Source organism: Onychostruthus taczanowskii, unplaced genomic scaffold, assembly GCF_017590055.1.
Source record: "Onychostruthus taczanowskii isolate IOZ18803 unplaced genomic scaffold, ASM1759005v1 scaffold75, whole genome shotgun sequence".
NCBI lineage: Eukaryota > Metazoa > Chordata > Aves > Passeriformes > Passeridae > Onychostruthus > Onychostruthus taczanowskii.
Window position 1 is genome coordinate 1,503,037 of NW_024505339.1, and position 20,504 is coordinate 1,523,540.

Consider the following 20,504-nt stretch of genomic DNA (forward strand, 5'->3'; position numbering starts at 1 on the left):
CCCGGCGGGCGGAGCGGCCGCGCTTCCGCTTCCTGCGGGATGGAGGCGGCGCGGCGTCCGCCGCTGCCGCTCCGGCTGCTGCTGCCGCTGCTGGCGGCGGCGCTGGGCGCGGCGGGGCGCGGCGAGCCGGGGCCCGTCACCTGCGGCTCCGTGGTGAAGCTGCTCAACGTGCGGCACAACGTGCGGCTGCACTCGCACGATGTGCGCTACGGCTCCGGTAACGGGCGCGCCCCCCCCAACCCCGGCTCCCGCGGTGGGCTGAGCCGGGTGTGATGGTGGTTCTCCCTCGTCCGCAGGCAGCGGGCAGCAGTCGGTGACCGGGGTGTCGGCGGCGGATGACGGGAACAGCTACTGGCGGGTGCGGGGCCGCACGGCCGCCGTGTGCCAGCGGGGCACGCCGGTGCGCTGCGGGCAGGCCATCCGCCTCACGCACCTGGGCACCGGCCGCAACCTGCACAGCCACCGCTTCACCTCGCCGCTCTCCGGGAACCAGGTACCGCCCGGGGATCGCCAGCCCGGGTCCCCGGGCTCGGTGTGCTTCCCTGGGCGCGATGGGGCCTGCCTTGTCACTCGGCTCTTGCTCCTGTCCCTGCCCATCCCGCCTGGGGTCCCCTCATCCCTCATGTTACTGCCAGCCCCACCTTATTGCCCAGTCAGTCTCCTAGGTTCTCCCAACCAGATCCCCCATATGTCTACTAGCATTTCCTGATTCCTGGCCCCAGATGTGTCCCCAACGTCTCACCTTGTTCCCCAGCTCAGGCTGGGTCCCCAGCAGCACTGCCTTGTTCCCTCGTCCCAGCTGGGTCCCTGCCAGTCCCGCCTTGCTCCCCACTCCCAGATCCCCAATGCCCTGCCAGTGCCTGAATCCCAACAGAGCCTCAGTCACAACCAGGTTCCTCTGCTCACCTCAACCCTTGGTTTTTTTCATCCCGGCCCCAAACGAGCTGTTCTTCACCCCCAGGAGGTGAGTGCATTCGGGGAGGCCGGCGAGGGCGACTACCTGGACGACTGGACAGTGGTGTGCAGTGGGACCTACTGGGCGCGGGACGACGAGGTGCGCTTCCAGCACACCTCCACCGACGTCTTCCTCTCGGTGACCGGGGAGCAGTACGGGCGGCCCATCCACGGGCAGAAGGAGGTGCACGGCATGGCCGCCTCCAGCCAGAATAACTACTGGAAGGTGATGGAGGGCATCTTCATGCAGCCCAGCGAGGCCTTCCAAACGGAGCAGTACCACGCCGAGTTGTGAGGGACAGACAGACTGATGCTGAGCTTCTGGGCGCTGCCCTGCTGTGTTTGGGACTGCTGAGCTCAGGGGGATGGCTCCTGTCCCCACCCTGGGACTGACACACACCACTGACACAGGGCCCCAGCACAAAGCAGATCCCGATGTCCTGAATTCAAGCTGGAGCAGATCCCATTGTCCCAAATCTGACACTAAACAGGCCCAGCGTCCAGACCTGACCCAAAGCAGCTCCCAACATCCTAAAACCACTACAAAGCAAATCCCAATGTACCCATAACAGAGCCCAGCATCCTAGATCGGCACAAAGCAGGTCCGAACATCCCAAATTAGCACAAAGCCAAGCCCAGCATCCAGACCTGACCCAAAACATATTCCCAAGCTCCCACCCTGTCCCTTTGCAGCCCATTCTGTCCAAGGACCTTGCCCTTAAAGGACTGCTGTCCCTGGGAGCTGTACCCCTGGCTGTACCCCAAACTGCCCCTCGTGCCCTGCAAGGACCTGGGGCCATAAAAGTGCTGAACTCTGCCCTGTGGTGTGGCTGTTTGTGTGGGGGATGCAGGGGATTTCTGGCACTGGGGGCCAGACCTGGTGTCATCTGCACTTGCCCCATCCCAGTGCCAGACCTGGTGTCACCCCTGCTGCTCCTCACTCCATTTCAGTGCTGGACCTGCTGTGTCACCCCCCTCACTCCATCCCAGTGCCAGACCCAGTGTCACTCCTCTCCCCATCCTGGTGCTGACCAGGTGTTGTCTCCCCACCCCAGTGCCGTCCCAGTGTCCCCGCTGTCCCCATGCCGATGTTGCCCCGATGTCACCCCTGTGCCCATGCCGTCCTGGTCTCCCCGCTGTCTCCATGCCGGTGCCACTGCAGTGTATCCCTGTCCCCATCCCCGTGTCCCTGCTGTCCTGATGCTGGTGCGGTCCTGCTGTCCCTGTGTCCCCATCCCTGTATCCCCGGTCTTCCTTTGTTCCCATCTCGGTGTCCCTGCTGTCCCTCTGTCCCTGCTGTCCTTCTGTCCCCATGCCAATGTCCCCGTGTCCCCTCCATCCCGGTGTCCCCGTCCCCGTGTCTCCATGCCGGTGTCCCTGCTGTCCCTGTGTCCCGCCGTCCCCTCTGTTCCCATCCTGGTGTCCCGGTGTCCCTGTGTCCCCATCCCCGTGTTCCCTCTGTTCCCATCCTGGTGTCCCGCTGTCCCCCATGTCCCCATGCCGGTGTCCCTGTGTCCCCATCCCCGCTGCCCCCGTGTCCCTATGCCGGTGTCCCTCTGTCCCCGTCCCCTCTGTCCCTGTGTCCCCATCCCCGTGTCCCCGCTGTCCCCGTGTCCCCATGCCGGTGTCCCTCTGTTCCCATCTCCTCTGTCCCTGTGTCCCCGTCCCCGCTGTCCCCGTGTCCCCGCTGCCCCCGTGTCCCCATGCCGGTGTCCCTGTGTCCCCATCCCCTCTGTCCCCGTGTCCCCGTGCGGCTGTCGCTGTGTCCCGATGCCGGTGCGGCCCTGGCGGGGCGCTGCGGCGGCCGCTGTCCCCGGGCAGGCCCCGCCCGGTCCCGCCCCTCCCAGCGGCCACTCGGGGTGCGCGGGGAGGTGTTGGGGGTCTGGGGGGAGGGAAGCAGAGGGTGAGGGGGACAAGGAGGGCTTGGAGGGGTGTCAGGAATTTGGGGGGCTCGCAGGGCTGGGAGACAGCTGTGGAGGGAGGCCTGCAGGGGACTGGGGGGTTGTAGAGCTTGGTGTCAGAGGCTTGGGGGCTTGGAAAAGTTCAGAGGAGCTCACAGGGGTGGGCATCGGGTGCCAGGGGGGTGTGGAGGACTCTGGTCATGGGAGGGGGCGGTCAGGGATTGTTGGGGGTGGTCCTGCAGGGTCTGTTCCCCACCATGAGTCCCTGGGAGCTCCTATCCAGCTGTCCGTGCTGGAGCTGGTGCTCAAAGGACAAAGAGCGTCCCTAGACCCCAACCTCAGCGGGGAGGCTGACCCTGCCTTCCTCCTGTCCCCACAGATGGCTGGCATGTCGCCTGGCTGTCACCTGGTGCCGGCAGAAGCTTCATGCAGAGCTGAAGATCGGCTCCTTTGGCTTCTTCTGGGCCAAGAACATCAGCCTCAAGTTCCAGCGGGAGCAGCAGACTGTGGTGGGTACCTGGGCAAGGGGTGGTCGCTGCCAGACAAGGCAGGGAGCATGGTTACTGTCACTTTCAGGCTGGCAGCAAATCCATGGAGCCACTCTCCTGTTGAGCACCCCCATGGCTGGTGCCAGTCCCTTCCTCCTATGGCCAGACTTGGGGTTTTGGCTGTTTCTTGCATGGTCCCAGGCACTGGGAGTGGAGTGGGGCTCTTGAGATGAGCATCACAAGGCAGAGCCAAGTTGTTTCTTCTCTGACCTACCTGCATGTCCTTACAGGAGATCGACAACGTCTGGATCTCCAGCAAACTGAGCCGGGAGCTGCCGTACGTGCCCCCACCCCAGCTCCCTGCCTGCTCCCTCTGGGGGTCTGCCTCACCCCTCACCCTGCTTGCCATCCTGCTGCCTTTACACCTTTCTGCCATCCTTATTGCCCTGTGGTCAGCTCTGTGAGGGAGTGACCCACTTGGAGGTGACAGTGTCTTGTGGGTGCCCTTGTGCTGGTCCTGCATGTCCCTGGGGTGGGGGAAATCCCTGGTGCCAGGGCCAGGTGTGCCAAGTTCAAGCTCTTGTCAGAGCTGCCTGTGCTGTTTGTCCCCAGGCGCTACTTTGAGCTGTGTTTTGGCGAGGTGCGAATCCGCACGGATCTCCAGAAAGGCCCTGGGTTCCAGCCATCCGTCCCAGAGGCTCCCAGAGAAGCTGATGGAAATGAAAGCAGGAAAGACCTGACCCTTAAACCCTCCCTGCTGAGGCTCCTTAGCCAGGTGAGGCACTGGCTCGGTGAGAGGGTGCTGTGGGCTGCGCTGCTGTTGGATATCCCTCACAGCAGCACCTTTCCCCCAGCTCTTTTCCATCCACATGGATTCCATCAACATCATGGTTCTGCACGTGGCCACCTCAGAGTCTCTCTGGCACATCCAGGCCAGCCAGACACGTCTCCTCCTGAATGGCAATGGGAAGAGGTAATGCTGTGCTCATACCCGTGTCTGCTTCCAGGGCAGGGAAGCTCCTCTGACCCCATCCTTGTGTCTGTCCTCTCTCTGTCCCACTCAGCAGCATCCCATGTCACCTGTGGTGTGACGCATTAACCTCCTCTGAGGCTGGCCTGCTTCCTTTTCCTGTCACAGGAAGCTTGAGTTGTGTGTTCCCTAAATAATGTGGCGTGCACGGAGTTAGGGCATGCTCTGCTTTTGGGAGCACTTGGAGCAGGGACTTGGGGGTCCCTGTGTCCCACAGGAAAGAGGGCAGGAACTTGTTTTGGCAGCAGCAAGACCCACATCCTCCTTCTGTTCTCTGCTCCCCAGCCTGACGTGCGAGGTGAGCCTGACAAAGGTGAACAGCAAAGTCCTCCGAAGCAGCCAGCTGGTGAGTGCTGGATGAGGGAGAAATTCTGCGCTTGGAACCTGGGCACTGGCTCTTTGGGACACGCTGAGGATCTGTCCCAGGGTGTCCCTGAGGCTGGGTGATGCTGCCAGGTGCTGGGCTCTCTGCTGTGCCCAGCTCTCCACCTGCAGCACGCACTGGGAGGGCACTGTGTGACTCCCTGTGTGCTCCTTGCTGTGTCCCCTGTGCACAGGATGACACGTGCCTGGCAGAGCTGGCCCTGGCACTCTCCCTCTCCCTGGAGATCAGCAGCAAGCGGCGGCTGGTGGGCGTCCGGCTCTGCGTCCGCACGCTGCAGGCAGAGCTGCACGAGGGGCTTTTCTGCAGCCCCCTCCTGCACCACGTCACTGCTGGGGCACAGCACAGCAGCGTGGGGGAAGAGCCCAGCGCAGGTGAGGACAAGGACAGGAAAAAGCTTGGGGCAGGGCAGGGGCTGGTGGCCCCCATAGTTGCACTGGAGCCAGAGGGATTTGGATGTGGGATCACTCCCTCCTGCTCCTGAGTGTGGGGGTTTGGGCAAGTCCTTCCCGTGACTCTCTCTGTCCTTCTCCAGGCCCAGGGGAGACCTCAAAATCCCTGTCTGTGCTGAGCAGGGACACACTGAAGCTCATCCCCAGGAGGGTGGAGATGAAGCTGGAGAACACCAGCATGGTGCTGTCCATGAACAGCCAGAAGAGGTGAGAGGCAGGCTGTCCAAGTCCAAAGTAATGCTGGGGACATGGACCTGAGGACATCTGTGCCATTCCCTTCTTGTCCCTTGGCTCTGCTAGACTGCAGAGAGGGAGTCCTAGAGCCCACTCCAGTGGGAAGGACTGAGCTGGGCCTGGGGCTGGGCTCTTGGGGATGGAGGAAGGCACGTGAGCTGGTTGTCCAGTAGGACAGCTGACAGGATCCTCAGGCGATGGGATGAGAGCACTGAGCTGTGCTGCAGCTGGGCTGCTGTCTTTGTCCATGCCAGCATGCTGGTCAGCTGGTGATGACAGACAGGGAGATGGAGGACATGACAGTGCAGTTCCCTCCTGGCAGTGACTCCGTGTGTCTTCCAGGCACCTCACCTGGAGCCTGAAGCTGCTGCAGTTTCTATATCAGCGTGAAGAGGAGCAAATCCCATTGCGCAACTTCACGCCCACCTCAGACCTGGACCAAATGAGTGTAGACCTCCAGCTGGAGGGCAAGTAGCCAAGAGGGCACTGATGGGACAGGTCTGCCATCACTGCCCTCTGCCACCCCTCATTTGTGCTCCTCTGTCCCCCCAGATGGCCTTCTCCTGTCGCAGAGCCGCCAGCGCATTGTGTGCCTCAACTCCCTGAAGACCAGTGTGCAGGTGGGCAAGCACTGGGCACACTCTGTCCCCTGGGGGTGGCTGGTTTGGCTCCTGGCATGAGTTTTTTGCCACCTGGCCCTTTCCCTGCTCTAGGTCACAGCCATTGACCTCTCGGCTGCTGTGCTGCTCAACACCTGCATCATCCACTACCGTCACCAAGAGTTTTCACACTGGCTGGGCCTGTTGGCACAGGAATACGGGTGCCAGGCCGTGCCTGTCCCCAGCCAAGGGCACAAGGGAAGGTAAACTTGGCCTCAGTGCAGCTGCTGGTATCACAGCTTGTTTCCTCTTGCTGGCCATGCTCTGGCACGGTGCCTGGGCACTCAGCACCTTATCTGTGCACCACCTGTGGGTTGGGGAGGCTGGTCAGGAGGGAGCCCCTGCAGAGAAGACATCCCTCTGGGCCTGCTCCCTGCCAGGCTCTGTGGCAGTAACAGCCCATCCCTGCTTGTCCTGTGCAGGAGCTATCCCCAAATCCTAGCGCCCATCATCCTGTGTGCCTCGCTGTCCAACGTCAATGTGTCTGTGCAGCTGGGGGACACGCCACCCTTCGCCTTGGGCTTCAACTCCATCTCTGCAGGTACAGGCTGGATCAGGGAGGTGCTGGGCTCTTCTTGGGGTCTGCCAGAGAGGCACAGGATGGGAATGGAGAGGGTTGTTCTGCCCGTGCGTGTGTGTGGCCAGGGGCTGTGCATCCCTGCCTGGTTGTGTCTGGGGTGCCCATGTTTGGGTGAGCCTTGCCTGCACTCCCCCCCTGCTCTGTGCCCACAGACTACCAGCACCTGCGGCCACAGAGCGTGCACCAGCGAGCGGTGCTGGCCGTGGACCACCTGTGCTGGCGAGTGGGCAACGAGTCCCACATCCAGCGTGCCCCACATCCCCCCAACATGCATGTGTGGGGAGAAGCCCTCATCCTTGACTCCTTCAACCTTCAGGTAAGGGGCAAGCCGAGGGACCAAGGGATGGCTTTCAATCTCAGGCTCCCTGTGGGTGGCACAGGGATGTGTGATGGCACAGGGATGTCCTGCAGCCTGAGAGTGATCATCCTCTTTGTCCTGCAGGGCAGCTACAACCAGCCCCTGGGCACGTCCAGTGCCCAGTCGGATACGCTCTTCCTGGATTGCACCATCCGGGGGCTGCAAGTGGAGTCGTCTGACACCTGCACTGAGTGCCTGGCCAGGGTCCTGCCCCTGTTCTGCCCTCAGCCTGGTGGGGCTGAACTTGCCAAGCAGCCACCCTCTGCCTCCAGCGAGCCCTGGGGGTTGCTCTGGAAGGTGGATCTGAAGGTGGAGGATGTGAACCTTTTCACACTCTCAGCCGTAGTGGGTAAGTAGCATCCATGCTGATCCCAGATGGCTGTCCTGGAATAACCCCACAGTCAGAGGAACCTGGCATGTTGTGCTGTGCCTCCAGCACTGACATGCTGTCTCTCCAGGTGCCCTGGAGCTGCGGCTGGACACGCTGACTGTCCTGGGAAGTGCTGAGAGCTGCACGCTGAGCGTCCAGGGCATGGTGCTGGCCTTGGTGAAGAGCATCACTGAGAAGATGCAGCCGTGCTGCAAAGCTCCTGCCATCCCCAACCCGGTGGCCAACGTCACCGTGCTCTCTGTCACCTACCACAGCAGCATCCGCTCCCTGGAGGTTTGTTTAGCTGTTGGGCCACTGCTTTGTCCTGTTCTGAGGATAGATGGGGCAGGGGGAGGATTGGCTGGCACGAAAGGTGCTGGGGGGAGGATGGGGCTGTGCTGTGCTGGCCCTGGCAGTGACGTGGTGCCTGCTCACTCTCTGCGGTGCAGGTGCAGTGCGGCGAGGGGCTGGCAGTGCTGTGGAGCCCACCTGACCACATGCACCTGTACCATCACACCCTGGCCACCCTGCAGTGCCACGAAGCCTTGCGGAGCGCCCTCGGCCACAGGACGCTTCCCTCCCTGCCCCCAGAGAGCCCCGTGTCCCACCCAGCCACCCCTACTGAGTCACCGGCGCCCCTCCAGCCAAAAGGGCCTCCTCCCAAAAGACTCCTGTCGCTGTCCCTGGAGCTGAGCTCTGCCAAGCTCACAGCCTTTGTGTCTGAGGCCAACTACATCAGCCTGGCTGCGGAACGGACCTCAGTCAGCTGGCACGGCGGTGCCCTGCACGGCTACTGCCCTGAGCTGGCCGCCGGCTTCGACGGACACAGCATCTTCAGCTTCAAGGAGGTGGAGGTGAAGCTGCTGCCGGAGCTGGAGGAGGTCGTGCGGCACCGCGACGCCTTCCCCACCCTGTGCACCCTCCGCAACCGCGGCTGGGCCTTCTCCTTCGCCAGCGTGACCATCGAGTTCCCCTACCAGTACGACTTCTCCCGCACGCTGGACGCTGCTGTGGGCGTGCAGAAATGGCTGAAGGGCCTGCACCGGCCCGGGCGCCCCGCCAGCACAGCTCTGCCCCCCGACCTCCTGCTCAAAGTCACCCACTTCTCCTGGGTCTTCCTGGATGATGTCTTTGAGGTCAAGTTGCGAGACAACTACGAGCTGATGAAGGACGAGAGCAAGGAGAGCGCCAAGCGCCTGCAGCTGCTGGACGCCAAGGTGGCTGCGCTGCGCAAGCAGCACGGGGAGCTGCTGCCTGCCCGCAAGATCGAGGAGCTCTACGCCTCGCTGGAGAAGAAGAACATCGAGATCTACATCCAGCGCTCGCGGCGCCTCTACGCCAACACGCCCATGCGGAGGGCCCTCCTCACCTGGACCCTGGCCCACCTGGAGCTGGTGGCCATGGCTGATGAGTCCTTCCATGGCACCGAGAGTGTGTTGGAGCAGATGAGGGACATGGATGACGTCAGCCCGTTCCCCCCAGAGGGTCTGGAGATGGTCACCCAGTGGTGCCGCATGATGAAGGGCACAGTTGGCAGCTTCTTTGGTGAGTTGCTTTGTGGGAGGGTGCCCTTGCAGGACAGCACAATGGCTATGTGGCCTGGCACCACATGGTGTGTAACCAGGGAGGGAAGATGATTTTTGGAGGCTCAAAGGGAGTGGGAAGGAAGCAGAGATGTGACAGGACAATGGCTCCTACTGTGTCCCAGAGTGGGGGATTGCCTGTCTCTTTGCTGCCCCATCCCTCAGCCCTTCCTCCACCCGCAGTGCGGATCCGTGACTACCCCCGGTACCTGTTTGAGATCCGGAACTGGCAGCTCTCCGGCCGGCTGCTCGGAGCCGAGCAGTGTGGCCAGGCCTGCTCCCGGCGCCGCCAGGTCCTGAAGCTGGGGCTGCCCTGGGGCGATGCCACGGTGGAGAGGAACATGCCACCCTTGAAGTTCTACCATGACTTTCACTGTAAGACCTGGAGGAATGTGGGGTCTGTGGTGGGGTAGGAACAGGACAAATGGCTGAGCCAACCTCTGTGTCCCCAGCTGTGATCTCCCAGTACACCATCGTGTGGGGGCCCTGCTGGGATCCGGCCTGGACCCTGATCGGCCAGTGTGTGGATCTCCTCACCAAGCCCTCAGAGGACCCCAGCGCCCCATTGCCCTGGTGGGACAAGAGCCGCCTTCTCTTTCATGGAGACTGGCACATGGACATTGAACAGGCCAACCTGCACCAGCTGGCCACCGAGGTGGGTGCTGCTGGACTAGGGAGCAACACGGTGTGGGGTCAGCTCACACCTGCCTCTCCTCACGCCTGCCCTTGCAGGACCCCTACAACACTACAGAGAACATGCACTGGGAGTGGAGCCAGCTCTCCTTCCACTGGAAGCCCGGGCAGTTTGTCTTCAAGGGCAACCTGGATATCAACGTCAGGACAGCCTCCAAGTGAGTGTGGGGCCACGAGCATGGGGGGTCTTCACCAGTTCTGGGTGGTGACTGGGTTCTCTTTCTGCATTCAGATATGACGACTGCTGCTTCCTGCACCTGCCTGACTTGTGCATGACACTGGACCTGCAGTGGCTGTGCCATGGGAACCCCCATGACCACCACGGCGTGGTGCTGCGCTCCCCCGAGTTCCTGCCCGAGGTGCCAGTGGGGCAGCAGTATGACTCCTACCGTGCCTTCCGCTCCGAGAACCTCAACCTGTCCATCCGCATGGACCTGACACAACCCAGTAAAGGTAGCTGACAGCGTCCTGGGGACCCCTTGGGGATAAGGGGCATAGGGCAGGGTGTGCTGGCTGTGGGTTGGGTCACGGCTCCATGGTGCTGGCTGATGGTGGGTATATTCTCAGAGTACTCCCAGCCCCGGATCCTGCTCTACAGCAGCACCCTCCGCTGGATGCAGAATTTTTGGGCCACGTGGACCAGCGTGACACGGCCCATCTGCCGTGGGAAGCTCTTCAACAACATGAAACCCAGCAAGAAGAAGCTGGGACAGCATTACAAGCAGTTGTCCTATACTGCACTCTTCCCCCGGCTGCAGGTAATTCCCAGGGCTGGGAATCCAGTGTTTCCTCCCTGCTCTGCCTCTGCTGGACTCTCAGCTCCTGCTCTCTGCTCCCTCTCAGGTGCATTACTGGGCCTCCTTTGCCCAGCAGCGGGGGATCCAGGTGGAATGCTGCCAGGGACACATCTTCACTCGGGGCACACAGCGGCTCATCCCACAAGGTGAGTGGGAATCCTGCCAGCAGCACTTGCAGGTACAGCAGGGCCCTGGCTGACCCCTGTCCCTGTCCCCCAGCTGGCACAGTGATGCGGCGCCTCATTTCGGAGTGGAGCATCACACAGATGGTGAGTGACCTGAGCCAGGTCACTGTGCACCTCATGGCCTCCACTTGTGATGAGAACGCTGACCACCAGCTCGACACCCTGGTGAAGAAAACCCACCTGCTGAGCCTGTCCTCCCTCACCTACCAGCGGCACAGCAACCGCACGGCTGAGGAGGTACCACTGCAAGCAGGGCACAGCAGCTTGTGCTGGCCTGGTGGCATCTCCAGGACAAGGGGATGTTGGTTGTTGGATGCAATGGGGAAGGGATTTGGCTGGGGAAGAGAGAGAACTTCAGGGCCTCCAGTCTACCAAGCATCTGACTTTGTGCCATGTTGTAGACCCTGGGGTGGTCTGGGCTCCAATCCCCACGCTCTGCCTGAAGGGCTGACAGGGCTTCTAGTCCCAGTGCATGAGGCCACTGGGCAGGGCCAGGGGTGGCTTTGCTGTGCTGAGGCACTGACCCTCTGTGCCCAGGAGCTGCCCCTGCGTGATGGGGACGACGGTTTCCACACGCATCAGCTGCACTTGGTGGACCTGCGGGCGTCCTGGACCACCACGAACCGGGACATCGCCTTCGGCCTCTACGATGGCTACAAGAAAGCAGCTGTGCTCAAGCGTAACCTGTCCACCGAGGCCCTGAAGGGGCTGAAGATCGACACACAGCTGCAGGCCAAGAAGCTGAAGCGGGGCCCTCTCTCTGCTCACTCCATCCCTGCCAGAGTGACCGCTCCCATCACCAGCGGCCGGCCTGAGAGAGCCTCCTCAGGGGGTGAGCACAGCGGGGAGGGGAGCAAGGGGAAGCCTACAGCTCAAAGCTCTGCCTGTTTTCATTCTGTACATTTGTGACATCCCCCCACAGCTTTGCACTGTCCTTTTTCCTTCCCCAGGGGCCTACATGCTGCAGAAGCTCATTGAGGAGACGGACAAGTTTGTGGTTTTCACAGAAGAGGAGTCGGGGGCCAGCGAGCAGCTCTGCGGCATCGCCGCCTGCCAGACCGACGACATCTACAACCGCAACTGCCTCATCGAGCTGGTGAACTGCCAGGTACCTGCCTGTCCCCATGGCCTGGCTGTGACAGGGGCTGTGCCTGCCCCAGAAAGGTCCAGCAGACCTCTGGGGTCTCTCCCCCCACAGATGGTTCTGCGTGGTGCAGAGACAGAGGGCTGTGTGATCGTGTCTGCTGCGAAGGCACAGCTGCTGCAGTGCCAGCACCACCCCGCCTGGTACGGGGACACTCTGAAGCAGAAGACATCCTGGACGTGTTTGCTGGATGGCATGCAGTACTTTGCCACGACAGAGAGCAGCCCCTCCGAGGGGGAGCATGGCCAGCTCTGGCTGGAGGTGAGCATGTGGTAGGTGATCTGTGTGGGGGGACAGGCAGTGCTGTCAGTGCCCTGGCCAAGCCAGGGAAAGTGGGGACAGCCAGCAGTGCCTTCTTGCCTCCCCAGGTGAAAAATATTGAGGAGCATCGTCAGCGGAGCCTGGACTCGGTGCAGGAGCTGATGGAGAGCGGGCAGGCAGTGGGGGGCATGGTCAGCACCACCACAGGTACAGCCCACAGCCCTGGCTGCTGTGCCTACCCCAGCCCCACTCGGGTGTGACCCCAAGGCTGGTAGAGCTGAGAGCACCTGTCCTGTCCCTGTGTGGCTCCAGGAGGTGGCTGATGCTGCAAGCCCTGCACTGTGCAGTCCCACTGTGCTGGGACATGCCACTCTGACTGTGGTCCCTCTGCCTGTCCCCAGACTGGAATCAGCCCTCAGAAGCCCAGCAGACCCAGCAGGTGCAGAGGATCATCTCTCGCTGCAGCTGCCGCATGTACTACATCAGCTACAGCCACGACATCGACCCTGAGCTGGCCACGCAGATAAAGCCCCCTGAGACCCCTGCCAACCAGGAGAAGGAGGATCTGCTGAAGAAGCAGGAGGGTGGGTGCAGCCAGGCAGTGTCCTTTGCGGGGTAGAGCTCTGGGCTGACCCATGGCTAACTCCAGAGGTGGTCTCTTTTGGCCCTGCTGAGGTCAGAGGGCTGCATACAGGAGGGCTCCCCAACATATTTCTGGCCATGCTGAGGCCCCACTTGCCCTTTGTGTCCTGCAGGAGCTGTGGACACCTTCACCCTGATCCACCACGACCTGGAGATCTCCACCAACCCCGCACAGTATGCCATGATCCTCGACATAGTCAACAACCTGCTGCTGCACGTGGAGCCCAAACGCAAGGTACCCATGGGGCTCCAGGTGTCCGTGCCACTCACTGCACCCAGGCAGTCCTAACCTTGCCCTATTCCTGGGTCCAGGAGCACAGTGAGAAGAAGCAGCGGGTGCGTTTCCAGCTGGAAATCTCCAGCAACCCTGAGGAGCAGCGCAGCAGTATCCTACACCTGCAGGAGGCTGTGAGGCAGCACGTGGCCCAGATCCGCCAGCTGGAGAAGCAGATGTACTCCAACATGAAGGTGAGCCCACATCCCTGGCTCCCTGGGGTCCCCACTCTGGGGCAGAGGGTGCTGAGGGTTGTCTGTCCTTCAGTCCTTGAAGGATGACAGCAAAAATGAGGTCCTGCTCGACCTGAACCACCGGCTGCAGCAGCAGCTGAGCCAGGAAAAAGCTGACCTGCAGCTGGAGAGCGAGGAGCTGAACATACTGATCAGGTAGGACATGGGGGAATGGCTTTAAACTGAGACTAGGTTTGGATTGGATGTTAGGGAGAAATTCTTCCCAGTGAGGCACTGGCACAGGTTGCCCAGAGAAGCTGTGGCTGCCCCATCCCTGGAAGTATTCAAGGATAGGCTGGATGGGGCTTGGAGCAACCTGGGACAGTGGGAGGAGTCCAACCCAAACCATTCTGATTCTATGATCTCAGTCTTCCCCAGCACTGTGTGCCCCTTACTCTAGGACTCCCACATCCCAGCTCTCTCCTCTGTGCTGCAGGTGCTTCAAGGACTTCCAGCTGCAGCGAGCCAACAAGATGGAGCTGCGAAAGCAGCCGGAGGACGTGAGTGTGGCACGGAGGACAGAGTTCTACTTCGCCCAGGCACGCTGGCGCCTGACAGAGGAGGATGGGCAGCTGGGCATTGCTGAGCTGGAGCTCCAGCGCTTCCTCTACAGCAAGGTGTGGAGCTGGACAGTGCCCTCAGCCCCTGAGCTGGGGATGGGGACACTGGGAGCTGATGGCTTTGTCTGCACAGGTCAACAAGTCTGATGACACGGCCGAGCATCTGCTGGAACTGGGCTGGGTGACCATGAACAACCTGCTGCCCAACGCTGTGTACAAGGCAAGTGGCAGCTGGGGGAGCAGCTCTGCATCCTGGGGACCCACGTGGTGTGGGCAGAGTGGCCTGTCCTCACCCCAGCCACCCGTCCTCTTCCCTGCAGGTGGTGCTGCGTCCCCAGAGCTCCTGTCAGTCCGGCCGGCAGCTGGCCCTGAGGATTTTCAGCAAGGTCCGGCCTCCCGTGGGAGGCATCTCCATCAAGGAGCATTTTGAGGTGCCAGGGCTGGGCTGGGAGGTGCCGGGGTCTCTGTGGGGCACAGGCAATGTGTGCCTGGCTCTGAATGTCGCTTTCCCACAGGTGAACGTGGTGCCTCTCACCATCCAGCTCACCCACCAGTTCTTCCACAGAATGATGGGTTTCTTCTTCCCTGGCCGTAATGTGGAGGAGGAGGAGGTGGGGGATGAGGAAGATAAGTCCAAGCTGGTGACAACAGGTGAGAGACTCGTGGTCACCCTCCTCTCTGGATGTCCTTGAGCAGCTCTGGCTGCGTGTCCAGGATTATGTTTGTGGGCAGCTGCTGTCCAGCCTTGAGTTGAGGAACAGGGATTTGTGGCTTCCCCTGTGGACAGGGAGATTGTGGGAGGGTTGGGGTCATGGCTAACCCCTGGCTGGACACCACCACCACTACCTTGCACTCTGTTTGCCCCAGGGATCCCCGTGGTGAAGCCACGGCAGCTGATCGGGGCCGATGACTCGCTGGGCTCAGGGAAGGGAGTTGCTCAGGGACTGAACCGGACATCAGGGGTCAGAAGATCGTTCAGAAAAGCACCTGAGGTACCTCCTGCTGCCCTGAGGGGGGAATCTGAGAGCCCTGCTGTGGTGCCAGTCTGTTTTCCCTTCACTGCAGGGCATGTCCTCCCACACTTCCATCCCACACTTGTCTGCTTTCTCCTGCTCCCTCCCACCATGAGGATTTGCATCCTTTACAACCAGGCGCCTGCATGTTTGATGTGATCCCTGTATCTCATTTTTCGAACACCGTGCCAGAGCAGCTCTCACCTCTCCCTGATGAAGCAATGCTGTGGCCTAGTGCCCGGCTGTCCCTTCCCTGCTGTTTCCTGGCTGTGTCCCTTCTCCTTCCCTTCTGCTCATGGCTTCTGCTCTGTCCCCAGCATCCCGTGGATGACATCGACAAGATGAAGGAGCGTGCAGCCATGAACAACTCCTTCATCTACATCAAGATCCCGCAGGTGCCACTCTGTGTCAGCTACAAGGTGTGGGACCAGTGGGACAGGGCATGCTTGGGGTGGTCTGGGCCATCGTCCCCACACTGCCTGACACCTCTGTCACACAGGGGGAGAAGAACAGCGTGGACTGGGGTGACCTGAACCTGGTGCTGCCATGCCTGGAGTACCACAACAACACATGGACATGGCTGGACTTTGCCATGGCGGTGAAGAGGGACAGCCGCAAAGCCTTGGTGGCACAGGTACGTGCTGGAGGCTGCCAGAGGTGCTCTGCCCGGGATGGAGATGGTAACCCCAGGGTGGGTGGCACGTTCCCCAGCGTGGCAAGCAGCTGCAGTGGCTCAGCAGCTCAGGCTGTCACCCAGGGTGTGGCCACGGGGCGTTGCTGAGCCCCCTGACTCCGGGGCAGGTGATCAAGGAGAAGCTGCGCCTGAAGCCGGCGGCGGGCGCGGAGGCCCGGGGGAAGCTGGAGAACAAATCCGACGGGACCATCCAGCAGCAGGAGGAGGACGAGAAGGCTCGGCTGCTGATCGGGCTGAGCGTGGGCGAGAAGAACCCCAGCAAGAAGTCGATCTTCGGCAGGCGCAAATGACGGCAGCACCCGGCAGGCCGGGAAGGGACTTGGGGTGCCCTGTGCTCCCCCCTTTGGGGGGGCACCCCGAAGGTGAAGGGGGGCTGTGCTGCTCGGCGGTGCCCAAGGAGGGCTCAGCCACGTGCAGGCCCTCGGTAGCCCCGTTGTTGTGGGGCAGGGGTGGAGCAGCACGGGGATGTGGGGCACAGGGTGCTCCGGGGCTGCTTTGTGGGGTGCAGAACCCTGGTGCCAAGGGCCCCTGTGAGCTTCCCCCACTCCCTGCTGTGCGGGTGCTGGGCCCAGCCCCTGGGCCTGGTGAAGCAGCAGGATCGCTCCAGGCTGGGAAAAAGGGGAACGGGAGAGAGTTTAAATAAAGAGTTTTTAATTTGGAACAGGCTTGGGCCAGTGGCTTGTTTCTTGCCTCACCCTGCAGTGCTGGGCTCAGCACCATGCCCCATCTTTGGGGGCTTCACCCCTTGCCCTTCCCCAGCAGTTGCTCAGGGCACCCCTGGGCTCAGCCCGTGCCTTTTCCCCTCTGCAGTCCTGTCGGTGAGCCCAGGGCCGTGCCGGGGCTCAGCAGGGACTGCAGGCACCCTCTCAGGGCTGCAGGACGTGGGGTGCAAAGAGAGAAGGAAAGGTTGAAGGGGGAGCCCCAGAGTGTGCAATGAGGGGGTCCCGGAGAGGGGCTGGGATCAGTCCTGGGAGGGAGTGGGATCAGTCACGGGTGGGTGAGCAACCCCCGGGTGTGTAGTGGGGGTCCCGGATGGCGGGGTTCGGTCACGGGTGGGTGTCACCGTGCAAGGGGCAGCCCCGGGGCGGGGGGTGGTCGCGGCGGGCGGGGCGGGGCGGGGCGGCGGGGTTATGTAAGGCGGCGACTACCGGGGACCGGGCCCGGGGCGCGGCCGGGCGGCGCCGCGATGGGAGCGACGAGCAGCGGTCCCGGCCCGACCCCGGCTCCGGTGCGGCCCCCCCAGGTGCGTGCGGCGGCATCAGCCCCGGGATCCCCCCGCGCATCTCCCGCCCCGGGGTCCCCTCGCTGACGCTGTCCCCGGTTCCGCAGGGCCGCGCCGTGGGGTCGTGGGTTCGGGCGCTGTTGAGCCGAGCAGGGTCGGTGCCGGTACCGGTACCGGGGCTCGCCTTGGCCCCGCGGGGCCCCGCCGAGGAGCCGCCGCTGCCCGGGTGGCCGCTGCCGCAGCTCGTCTCGTTGTTCCTGCCGGAGTTCCCCGTCCGCCCCTCCGCCCGCCAGCAGCAGCTCAAGGTGCCGTCGCGGGGTCCCCACCCTCCGAACGGGGTCCCGCTGCATCCGAACGGGATCCCCGATCGTCCTTCCCCGGGCGCGTCCTGCCCGTGCATCCCTCCCCGGCAGTCCCGGGCGCCCTAACGGGTCCCCTCGCACCCTGTACCGGTGTCCCTGCTCGTCCTACCGGGGTTCCTGCACGTCTCTACCGGGGTCCCCCAGCGCCCTGAGCATCCCGTGCCGCCATCCCGGCATCGCCGACTGCCTTACCGAGCTCCCCTCGCACGCTCCGCCGGGTCCCTGCGCATCCTACCGGCGTCCCCGGCCGTTCCGCCGGGTCCCGTTCCATCCCCTCCGCCGCCGGCGCCCGTGTCGGGTCTCGGTGTGTTCTACCGGGGTTCCTCCGCACCCCACGGGAGCGTGATAGCCCACCGAGGTCCCCCGTGTACCCGCGGGGGTCCTGTGCACTCTGTCAAAATCCACTGCTACCGCCTTGGGGTCCCCTTGTCCCAGTCCCCCGTGTCCCTGTGCCCCACACTGGGTCCCCATAAATCCTGCTGGAGTGTCTGTTGTGTCCTCCAGGTCCCCATGTGCCCCCAGCGTCTGCTTGGGGTGCTCTGTGCCCCTCACCCTACCCCATGCAGGACCCCAGCCTGAGCACCCCAAATCCATCTCCATGGCGTGCTCACCCCCTGCTCCTCTCCTCAGATCCTGGGCTTTGTGGCCAAAGGCTCCTTCGGGACCATCCTCAAAGTGCTGGACTGTGGGAGGGAGAAGGTCTGCGCCGTGAAGGTGGGTGCTGGCCCCTGGGTGTCCCCACCTGCCCTTGTCCCCCCCCCTTGACAGTGCCTCGCACCCCAGGTTGTGCCCAAAGTGGAGGTGCTGCGCCGCGACACCCTCAAACAGTGCAAAGAAGAAGTCAGCATCCAGGTGAGGGGGGGCCCAAGAGGGACCCCAGCCCGTGCAGGGGTTTAGGGTGGCTGCAGGGACGCCAGGAGCCCGTGGGAGCTGCGGATGGAAGGCGGCAGAAGCGGGGTCCCCAGGGTCCCCTCACTCTCTGCGCTTTTGTGTCCCCAGAGACAGGTCAGGCACCCGTTCGTGCACGGGCTGGGGGACAGCTGGCAGGGCCAGCGCCACCTCTTCATCAGTGAGTGACCATCTGCCCGCGGGCTCGTCCCGGCCCCCCCTGCCCGCGCACGTGTCCCCGCCGCCCGCACACGTGTCCCCGCACACACGCGCTCCCCCCGCCGCCCCGGGGCCATCCGGGCGCTCCGGCTCCCGCCTCCCGGTTCCCGGCTCCCAGCCCGCACACACCGCGGCCCTGCGGGTGGGGACACGGATGGGGACAAGCCACAGCGGGGCAGGGACCAGTGTGGGGGTGAACAGGGCACCCCAGTGCTGGCGCCCGCCCGCCTCTGATGGCTGTGTCACCTCAGCCCCTGCAGTCTGTGTGTTCCCAGTGCCTGTGTGACCCCCAAGGACCGTGTCACTTTGGTACCTCGCGTGGTCCCAGGTGCTTGTGTGTTCCCAGTGCCCGCAGGGCTCTGCTGCTGATGTCACCCCGGTACTTGTATGTTCCCATGCCACCTTGCTCATCCCTGTGTCACCTGGTGCCCGTATTGCCCTGGTGCTTTGTGCCACCTTGCTGCCAGTGTGCTCCAGGTACTTGTGCCCCCTTGCTGCCTCTATAACCCCAGCAGTGCTTCCACTACCTCAGTGCATGGCCGCAGTGCCCCCCCTGCACCCCTGTGCCCGTGCCACCCCAGCGTCCCTGGTGCCAGCCCAGCCCTGTCCCCGCAGTGTGCCCCTACTGCAGCACCGGGGACCTGCACGCGCTGTGGCGTGCAGCCGGCTGCTTGGCCGAGGCCACCGTCCGCCTGTTCGCCGCCGAGCTGGTGCTGGTGCTGGGTGAGTGACCCTCCACGCTGGGGACAGCCACCAGCGTCCCCACCCCCCCTGCAGGCAGGGTCAGCCACCCCCAAGGTGGCAGTGGGCACCGTGCTCGGGGGGACACATGGCACTGATGGCTCTGTCTTGTCCCCAGTGTACCTCCACGACCTGGGCATCATGCACAGAGATGTCAAGGTGGGTGGCAGTGGGGCTGGGGGCTGGAGGATGGTGTGGGGGGGTCTCTGAACCCCCAGCATGGAGACGCCACCTCAGTGCCTGTCTCATTTCAGATGGAGAACATCCTCCTGGATGAGAGAGGTAAGAGCCTGGTGGCGCTGCCCTGGGGACACCCCATCCGTGGGGACAATGGGGACACCGTCTCTATGGGTTCCCACGTGGTGTCTGGCCCCACAGGGCACCTCAAGCTCACGGATTTCGGCCTCTCCCGGTACCTGCGGTGGGGCGAGCGAGCCCACACAATCTGTGGCACCCTGCAGTATATGGGTAAGGGGGGCTGTGCTGGGGGGCTGTGCTGGGGGACACAGACCCCCAGGTGCTCACCCACTCTCCCCACAGCCCCAGAGGTGCTAAGCGGGGGGCCCTACAGCCATGCAGCTGACTGGTGGTCTTTGGGAGTCCTGCTCTTCGCCCTGGCCAGTGGGGAGGTAAGGACCACAGGGCTGGGGGACAGGGACACTTCAGGGAGACCCCGAATTCACTCTGTGCTCCCCCAGTTCCCTGTGGCTCCAGCGGGGGACCATGTGGCCATGCTGGAACGTGTCAAAGAGAGCAGCTATGAGAGCCCACCCGAGTTCAGCCCCGAGCTGGCCCGGCTGCTCGCTGAGGTAACCCTCCTGCCTGGATTTTGGGGTCCCTGGGCTAGATGCCGAGATTTCTACTCTCACTGTCCTCTCTCTGCCCGCAGCTGCTGTGCCACAACCCCCTGTACCGCCTGCGCTACCTCCACCACTTCCAGGGCCACCCCTTCTTCCGCGGGGTGGCCTTCGACGCTGACCTGCTGCAGAAGGACCCGGTGCTGGTGGCAGTGGCCCCGCGACCCCCCGAGCAGCCTCCACCCGACCCCGCCACTTTCGCCGACTTTGACTGCGACCTCACCGCCCTCCCGGACCGGCCCTGGCCTGGCTGAGCCAGCACGGCTGGGACCCTCGGCATCGCTCAGGGACATCCCCCTACCCCGGCAGCGGGTCGGACCCCGCTGGGCCGGGTCCCCAAGGGGTTACCCGGGTACCCCCCGATCTCATCCCCGGGTACCTCAACTGTGTACCTCTCCCCGCGGGAGCAATAAACCCGAGAGCCGCGGGCACTGCTGCGGGCGCTGCCCTGACTCGTGCTGGGCAAAGCGGGACCGGGGGCGCGGGGTTGGACCCCCTCCCTCGGGGCAGCTCTGGGGGCTGTGTGGGGTGGTTTTCCCGGGGCAGGCGGTGAGGGAGGAGCTGAGTCCGCCTGCCCATCCTTCTGCCCATTACTCTCACTCTGTCCGTCTGTCTGTCCGCTCTCCCGGCGCTGGGCAGAGCGGTAGGGGCGTGGTCAACGGATGAAACCACGCCTACGTACCCGTCCATCAACGGCCGTGGCCCCGCCCCAACGGTCGCCCCGCGGG

General features: G+C 63.3%; 3 protein-coding genes across 3 annotated transcripts; all 3 read left to right on the forward strand.

Moving 5' to 3' along the window:
• The first annotated feature begins 19 nt into the window (after positions 1 to 19).
• Positions 20 to 1,771, forward strand: SDF2 (stromal cell derived factor 2). Its single transcript, XM_041423112.1, has 3 exons — positions 20 to 217; positions 297 to 493; positions 962 to 1,771. The coding sequence occupies exons 1-3, from the start codon at positions 40 to 42 to the stop codon at positions 1,247 to 1,249; spliced, it is 663 nt and encodes a 220-aa protein (XP_041279046.1). The 5' UTR covers positions 20 to 39; the 3' UTR covers positions 1,250 to 1,771.
• A 1,424-nt stretch (positions 1,772 to 3,195) lies between these two features.
• KIAA0100 (KIAA0100 ortholog) lies at positions 3,196 to 16,148 on the forward strand. Its single transcript, XM_041423109.1, has 38 exons — positions 3,196 to 3,364; positions 3,634 to 3,680; positions 3,956 to 4,118; positions 4,198 to 4,316; positions 4,659 to 4,719; positions 4,931 to 5,129; positions 5,291 to 5,414; positions 5,784 to 5,908; positions 5,994 to 6,061; positions 6,155 to 6,303; positions 6,523 to 6,641; positions 6,833 to 6,996; positions 7,123 to 7,387; positions 7,497 to 7,702; positions 7,858 to 8,953; positions 9,175 to 9,366; positions 9,444 to 9,646; positions 9,724 to 9,842; positions 9,917 to 10,137; positions 10,252 to 10,442; positions 10,528 to 10,627; positions 10,701 to 10,903; positions 11,204 to 11,498; positions 11,617 to 11,774; positions 11,865 to 12,071; positions 12,179 to 12,278; positions 12,473 to 12,655; positions 12,827 to 12,948; positions 13,026 to 13,181; positions 13,255 to 13,376; positions 13,657 to 13,837; positions 13,914 to 14,000; positions 14,101 to 14,211; positions 14,296 to 14,431; positions 14,648 to 14,772; positions 15,111 to 15,212; positions 15,293 to 15,427; positions 15,595 to 16,148. The coding sequence occupies exons 4-38, from the start codon at positions 4,213 to 4,215 to the stop codon at positions 15,775 to 15,777; spliced, it is 6,312 nt and encodes a 2,103-aa protein (XP_041279043.1). The 5' UTR covers positions 3,196 to 3,364; positions 3,634 to 3,680; positions 3,956 to 4,118; positions 4,198 to 4,212; the 3' UTR covers positions 15,778 to 16,148.
• Positions 16,149 to 16,519: 371 nt separating this feature from the next.
• RSKR (ribosomal protein S6 kinase related) lies at positions 16,520 to 20,030 on the forward strand. The gene is made up of 11 exons (XM_041422846.1): positions 16,520 to 17,014; positions 17,702 to 17,785; positions 17,855 to 17,923; positions 18,071 to 18,140; positions 18,794 to 18,901; positions 19,038 to 19,078; positions 19,174 to 19,201; positions 19,298 to 19,387; positions 19,460 to 19,548; positions 19,618 to 19,728; positions 19,809 to 20,030. Exons 1-11 carry the CDS (start codon positions 16,520 to 16,522, stop codon positions 20,028 to 20,030), a joined length of 1,407 nt encoding a protein of 468 aa, XP_041278780.1.
• Positions 20,031 to 20,504: the final 474 nt, after the last annotated feature.